This window comes from Megalobrama amblycephala, linkage group LG22, assembly GCF_018812025.1.
Source record: "Megalobrama amblycephala isolate DHTTF-2021 linkage group LG22, ASM1881202v1, whole genome shotgun sequence".
Lineage (NCBI taxonomy): Eukaryota > Metazoa > Chordata > Actinopteri > Cypriniformes > Xenocyprididae > Megalobrama > Megalobrama amblycephala.
In genome coordinates this window covers 32,183,621-32,191,313 of record NC_063065.1, presented here as the reverse complement: position 1 = coordinate 32,191,313, position 7,693 = coordinate 32,183,621, and the positions used below count along the sequence as shown (strand labels likewise).

The 7,693-nt window shown below is 36.5% G+C and overlaps 1 protein-coding gene across 1 annotated transcript; it reads right to left on the bottom strand.

The window, feature by feature from the left end:
* Nucleotides 1-809: 809 nt before the first annotated feature.
* On the bottom strand, nucleotides 810-2,954 carry chst2b (carbohydrate (N-acetylglucosamine-6-O) sulfotransferase 2b). The gene is given in 2 exon segments (XM_048175300.1): nucleotides 810-1,527; nucleotides 1,529-2,954. Coding segments are annotated over 2 exon segments (1,398 nt in total). The 5' UTR covers nucleotides 2,744-2,954; the 3' UTR covers nucleotides 810-1,344.
* Between the last annotated feature and the right edge of the window lie 4,739 nt (nucleotides 2,955-7,693).

The following is a 7,693-nucleotide window of genomic DNA, read 5'->3' as shown; positions in this document are numbered from 1 at the left end:
CGTGATTACATAATGTGTGGCGCATCACAGAGCAGTGCAAGAAGAGCATTTGTGGTTAAAAAGTATATAATTTTTAATTTTTTTTTTGAAAATGAGCGATGGTTTCTCTAGATAAGACTCTTATTCCTCGTCTGGGCTTCATGTAGAGCTCTTTGAAGCTGCACTGAAACTGACATTTGGACCTTCAACCTGTTGAACCCCATTGAAGTCGACTATATGGAGAAAAATCCTGGAATGATTTCCTCAAAAACCTTCATTTCTTTTCGACTGAAGAAAGAAAGACATAAACTTCTTGGGTGACATGGGGGAGAGTAAATTATCAGGAAATTGTAATTCTGAAGTGAACTAATCCTTTAAATTCTTAGCATCGAAAGCAGTTTGCAGATTGAGATCAGAAAATTAGGGGTGACTTTATCTCTGTAACTATCAACCCTTTGTGTAGAGGTTATATTACCAGTCACTTTACTCCATTAAACTAGTCTCTTACCAATCAAAGGTATACAAGTGACACCCTGTTTGAATCCAAGTTTCATAGCATCAGTGTTCTCTCAATCCCATTCACATCCCTGAATAACAAATGCAGATCAATATTAAATTTTAAACCAATATATGACTCTGAAGCCCCACAGAGTGCACTGAACGAACTTCCAAGTTTTGGTGAAGCATATGATAAAATGTCAACAAATGCATCTAGATCTTTTCTCAGAACTAACTAAAACTGAACCATTTTATGTTCATTTTTTATTTACTCCATTAAAATGCTATAATTATAGCCTAACGTTTAGGCTTTCTTGAAAAAATAAGCCCGGAACTAAGCAGCATAAAAACATAGCCTTTAAGATTTTGCAACGAATTGCTTTAACATTTTATTTGGTAATGAGAAATATGCCTTACATAACATATAACACTGGCATTCATTGTGAACTTTAATGATTGTCTTTGAATTGATTCTAAAGAAATAGCATTACCTGCACTAACTGCATTGATCAGTATTTTTGTTGCTCATTTTCCATTCTCATTTCTTAATTTTACATACAGCAAATGAACTGATACTCAAAAACATTCCAAACAACCGTAAGCATCCATTTAAGGGGGAAAAAAGGGCAATGCAACATTTGTTTTGTACAATATAAATTTTCCAGCTGTGGTTCACAGATGCTGCCGTATCAAACATCTACAGTTTCATTTAGAAAACAAACAGTGCTATTAAATGACCACAAAGAGCTATGACATTCCCGAAAGTGATTGTGAAATCCTTGATTTGAACAAACAAATCCTCAGTTACTGAGCTGGTCCTCCTTTTCCGTTGGGAATTTGAAAGCTATCTCCTGTGCAAGAACTCTGTCACAGTTTAGAGGCAGTCAATAAAGATTTACTCAGGTCTTTTGCTTCTCCAGCTGTTCTTACACGTTCATAACCCAGGATGGCCATCGCATGATGGCAGTACTCCTCTACTTGTTTTATCTGTTGAATACTCAACACTGTTCTCCACGCACTGGCCGCTTGTGTCGCGTTCCTGGCCGACACGAATAAATGGCTTTGAGGAAGAGCTTGTGCCATTCGTCATGTTAAGAGCAAAAGACTCAATGTCAAGGTTGGCACTGAGATTGGCAAATTTATAAACATTCCGGAGTGTTTTGACAGGGTTATCCACCAGATCTTCGTAGCGTACCGCCAGGTATTTCCCTTTCAGCCAGTCGGGCGGATTTAAGGCGGTCCTCAGGCTCCTGTACGTCCGGTCGCATATGACCTCCATAGCCCCAACCGAATGGTAATCTGCGCCATCTTTTTTGCTAATTTTGTGACCGGGATCCACAAAGGGTATCCGACGGAGTTTGGGATCCCTGCTTCGGACCACCTGCAAGTTCTCACGAATCAGCCCGTGCCTGGATTTGATCCTGGAGTTGGCCACGGCTCTGGGATCTCGCACAAGATGAATCACCTTCAGATCCAAAGACGGATCCTCCATAAGAGGCGCCAAAACGTTGACGTCCAAAACCCGAACCCCCTTTATGACTATAGTGTTGTACTTCAAGCATTCTTCCTCTAAGAGCTGGAGGCTTTGCGGAGGACATTTTTTGCACACTTTGTCATCCACCATCCCGACGACTTCTTTTCTATAAGCTGAGCAAAGAGGATACGAGCAGATGACTTTATTAAGCGTGGCCCCGAAAAGTCCGAGGGAGGTGAAGTTTTTGCTCCCAGGGCTGTTGTACAGCTGAAAAACTGAAAGGTCGCAGCGGTACAGCGAGCTCAGCATGTCCCTCGCTGCTCCCTGTAAGGACACGGCATCACCCGGGTACAGCTTCTGCCAGATGTGCCACATAGGTTCATACAGGAAGAAAACCTCTGGGTGTTGATTAAACAGCTCTCCAAAAAATGATGAACCGGACCTCCATGTGGTCAAAACATAGACGAGCTGTCTCTTCTTAGCAAGAGATGGTCTGTAAAGGAATCGGATATCTGACCTTCCCTGATACGGAGTGCTTCTCATCTGGAGATTACACTGTTGAGGTTCTTTAGTCCATCTGTAGTTAGCCAAGTTCAGCATGGTGAGAACTAACAGCAGAAAATACGCTATAAACAGTACAATTCTCTTCCTCCGCAACACTTTCATTACGATTCCAGGCTGGGTGACTATTTTCGTGGGATGATTCCGATATGTTTTGAGATTTCGGTCATAAACACCATTCTTTTCCCCTAGTGCAGACAACTGAAGTTGTAGGAACTGGTTGCTTCTCATCTGTTGAAGGATAGAGCGGCTCGAGCCACTCAATCACAGTGAAATGAGCACGCACAAGAACAATTCAAATGATGTTTTCATGCAAGCAAACTTTGTTCTTAATGAAAACCCAGATGAGATCTCCTCGTTTGCCGACAGATATCCAATATCCATCACATCCAGCGTCCAGTCGTGTGCGTTGTGGAATGTAGCGTTACTGCAGTGCGCAGATTCTCCCTCAGGTCCTCAGAACAACATCGCGAACGTTCACAATATCATATCCGTTTGTGCGTCCATCAGTCTCGACCGTTTGAGAAATCCCTTTGCTGATGTTGTTCTGTGGTGACTGAGAATCGCTACAGTAGCGGAATCGACATTAGTATAACCGCGTCACCGTTAGGAATGCAGTCAATACATCCGGCGTCTTGTTTTCCAGTCGCGCGTCGTGATGCGCGTCTGTTTTTTTGCCGATGTGGCGTCTGTCCCCGGCTCTAACTGTACTGAACTGATTCAGTCTCAGTGCCGGGGGTAATAAAGACCCTCCCCTTCTCCACAGCCAGTGGAAATAGACCCGTACTTTCGCCACTTCAGACGCCCCCACCACATACAGGCACTGAACAACAAAACGGTTGAGATGGCTGAACACAGAAAGTGCGGCTGTAAAGTGATTTATGTGAAGACTGCACAGTAATATTGCATAAAATCACGGGATTCATACATCAGTTAATTTAAAATGCAAGCACTTATTTCTATCTCCTTTTTTCCTAGACATTCTAAAGGAATTCAAACAGGAGTTCTTTTTTCTTCGAGTCTGTTTAATATTGTTAGCTATGATCAGAACTCTAATAGTTTTGGAATATAGACTGTAACACACACACACACACACACACATATATATATATATATACACACACTACCAGTAAAAGTTTTGAAAAATTACTATTTTTAATGTTTTTTTTTTAACAAAGTCTCTTATGCCCATTAAGGTTGCATTTATTTTTATAATAAATATTGTGAAATATTATTACAATTTAAAATTATGGTTTTCTATTTTAATATACTTTAAAATATAATTTATTCCTGTGATCAAAGCTGAATTTTCAGCATCATTACTCCAGTCTTCAGTGTCACATGATCCTTCAGAAATCATTCTGAATATGATGATTTATTATCAATGTTGGAAACAGTTGTGCTGCTTAATATTATTTCATAACCTGTGATACTTTTTTCAGGATTCTTTAATGAATAAAAAAAATCAGCATTTATTTAAAATAGAAATCTTTTGTAACAATATACACTACCGTTCAAAAGTTTGGGGTCAGTAATTTTTTTTTTTTTTCTTTTTTTTTTTTTTGAAAGAAAGAAATTCATACTTTTATTCTGCATGGATGTGTTAAATTGATAAAAAGTGATAGTAAAAGATTTATATTGTTAGAAAAGATTTATATTTTGAATAAATGCTGTTCTTTTTAACTTTTTATTCTTAAAAGTATCCTGAAAAAAGTATCACAGGTTCTAAAATAATATTAAGCAGCACAACTGTTTCCAACATTAATAATAAATCATCATATCAGAATGATTTCTGAAGGATCATGTGACACTGAAGACTGGAGTAATGATGTTGAAAATTCAGCTTTGATCACAGGAATAAATTATATTTTAAAGTATATTAAAATAGAAAACCATACATTTAAATTGTAATAATATTTCAAAATATTGTTGTTTTTTTCTGTATTTATTATGAAATAAATGCAGCCTTAATTGGTCAATTGGTAATCGGTCAATTGACTTTGGTCAAAAACATTAAAAATAGTAATGTTTCCAAACTTTTGACTTGTAGTGTAAAAAATAAAAAATAAAAAATATATAAATATATATATATATATATATATATATATATCAAAATTCTTTGTCATTTTTTTAAATAGCATCTCTCTGTAGGGAACTAATCGAAATTAAAATTCCATTAAGATTTTTGACTAGCGTTTTTGGGGTCATTCTTTAATTTAAATCTTCAATTTATATTGTTACCAAAATGTGAAAACAAACACTATAGGTATTTCTAGCCACATAAACAACAATAATAAGATAGTTTTAACCAAGCAGAATCCATGTGTCTGTTTATTCATTCTGTATCAACTGATAAAGAACCACCACTAACCACTAAATGTGAAGTATGTGTCTGTTTATCATGTAATGTAAAGAACCACCACTATTAATGTGAAGTAATGACATTAATATTAATTTAATGTCAATACAATTAAATGTCAAGTTACTTAAGCGAATACTACCTACCTATTTTTTATTTAAAGTAATCAAGTGATCAAGTCCAGTATTTTTTAAACAGGTTAAGAGCAGAATTAGCCCTAGTTAGATTTACAATTGATTTACTCTTTTGATTTGAATCTTTCCTAATGAATCAATCAAACATTTTAACAAAACTGCTTAAGGCTGAGGGCTATGTCTGGAGTAGAATACTAACAAATGCTAAAAAATAAGCAAAATATATTGAATATTTACATTAATCAAAATATGATATATAGTCCTCACAGTCCTTAGATTTAAAAGTTACTCAATGCTTCAATGCTTAAAAAAAAAAGAAAGAAAAAAAGACAAACATTGTTGTGACTAGGTTGGATGTTGATTTGATAAAAGTGGCCTGAAAGTAGGTCATTTGTGCACATGCAGAAAATCCACACTGTGTGCTGTGCACAGGGGTTTGCTACTGCTGTGATCTCATGTGAGTGACAGGTCGTCCTGCCCTCGCACCGAAAAAACGCGTCATCAGAGAAGAGATGTCGCTGCAGGAGGGAGGGGCCATATTTTGATTAAAGAAAAGTGCATTGATAAATCATTTATAATAAATACTGCAATATTCAATTTTTTAAAAAGTCAATGCCATAGGAAAAAAACATCACTGGTGTGCATCTTGAGACAAAACATATTTTAAGATATGCAGTGCAAGCTGCTTTCAGTTAAAATGACTCAAACATATGCATTTTGTCTAGTTTATTTGGTCCAAAATCTATTTAAGACAGTATTGACTATGAGTTGATGATAAATAATAGACTAAAACAGTATTCTCTGCTCCTCAAACACTTAAAACGGCCTTTATATAGAGAGAGAGTTTCTCAAGGAAAAATGCTGTACTTATTCAAACAACCAGTTCTTTATTTACGCTTGCAAATAAGCAAAGACACTCCAAGCTGCACACAGCACTTCATTCACAATAGAGGCGGGTGGATTTATGAGATATAAAACTACCAAAACACTTCATAAATTACTCAAATAAAGTCATTCTTCCAGAACAACAGAGAATGCCAATCTCCACTGTTGAGAATTCACTATAGTAAAGGTTTACATTTACAGTACAAAATTATTCCCCTTTGTATAGTTCATGGTAATGACATTTAAAGACTAACACCTGTGTAGGGGTTCAGCTACATCTAATTGTTTTGATAGTATTTCGATATGGTATTATTGTAGAAATTGCTGTCTTATTCAGTATTTCAGGATATTATGTATTAAGTTGTTGTCTAAGTGAGAAAAGTGTGGTATTAAACAATGAGGCACACGAGACAAGAGTAGCAAACTTCATCCATCATGTTTACTCATCACTTCTGTTCTCACACACATTACGTCTTTACACAACAGTTCAGACTTCCTTTTTCAAAATAGTAGTTCACAATATAATTTGTGGGAATTTTAAATGGAATTTAGTCCTGATCAGGCAGCAGATTCACTATGAATTTCTATCGTAACAGCTCTGTCCTGTGTGAAATCAGTTTCTTGTAAACGTCTTCAGCTACAGTGTTAGCTTTTTGCACAGCTTTTGATCCATCATCTGCATCCTTAAATGTCATACCTCTGTTAGGCAAATAGTAGAAAATTCGTTCTCCAAAAGTCTTGCAGGAAATCAAGATGTTTTTGACAAATGTGAGACGAGTGATTGTGTTCTTTTTGGTCATGGTCAGCAGTGGCTTTTGTCTTGAAACTCTCTCATGGATGTCCATTTGTGCCCAGTCAGTTTTTTATTGTTGAATTATGAACACTGACCTTAACTGAGGAAAGAAAGGCCTGCAGTTCTTTAGATTTACTTTTTCTTTAGAAATTATCTTCACATAGGGCCATGCAGGATTGCACAGCTTTTTTACATTATTAAATTAAATCATTTAAAAACCAGGGTAAATACAAAATGCAGTTATCTTTGTGTAATATTAAAATGTGTTTGATGATCTGAGTCATTTAAGTGTGGCAATGCAAAAAATAAATAAAGCGCTGTAAAAATGTTTGGGTTTTTTTGTTTTGTTTTGTTTTTTAACTGCTTTGAGAAACAGGTTGAAGATCCAAATGCAGCTTTATTGAAGGTAATCCACAAAACAGGCAAAGGGTCAAAACCACAGGGCTAACAAAAGAGTCGAAGACACGGGCAAAGACAAGGAAAGCCAGGGAGACAAAGCCATAACATGGAAACCAGAAATAAACACTCAGAATAGTAGTGTAACAAAAACAAGACATTTCAAAGAGTGAATGAACAAACATGGCTTATATTGGCAAGCATAAATGAGTTAATCAGACACAGGTGGAAGTAATCAGACCTTACGTCATACCTTTGTTAGGCAATGAGTAGAAAAGTCGTTGTAACGAGTCCACCTGTACCGAGGCAGTGAAGCAGTACAGCTCTCCGGCTGAGCAATCCCTGTAACATCAATAAGTCATAGGTAATTTTCAAAAATCCCCAAAAAATCAAAACAGCATAGCAGGCTCACCGGGGCAAGGCAAGAGGGAAAAAATTGGGAAAGGCACATTAGCGATAGCCATCTTTTCAGATGAAACAGCTCAAACATGCATTTTAGTCTAGGACTAATGAAACTGGGGGTCAATGTATTATGTGCCAAAGCAATGAAACACAGTTTAGCCTACATAAACTGAATTTTGAAAAATGACCTGAGAAATCTGTCCAAGAGATTG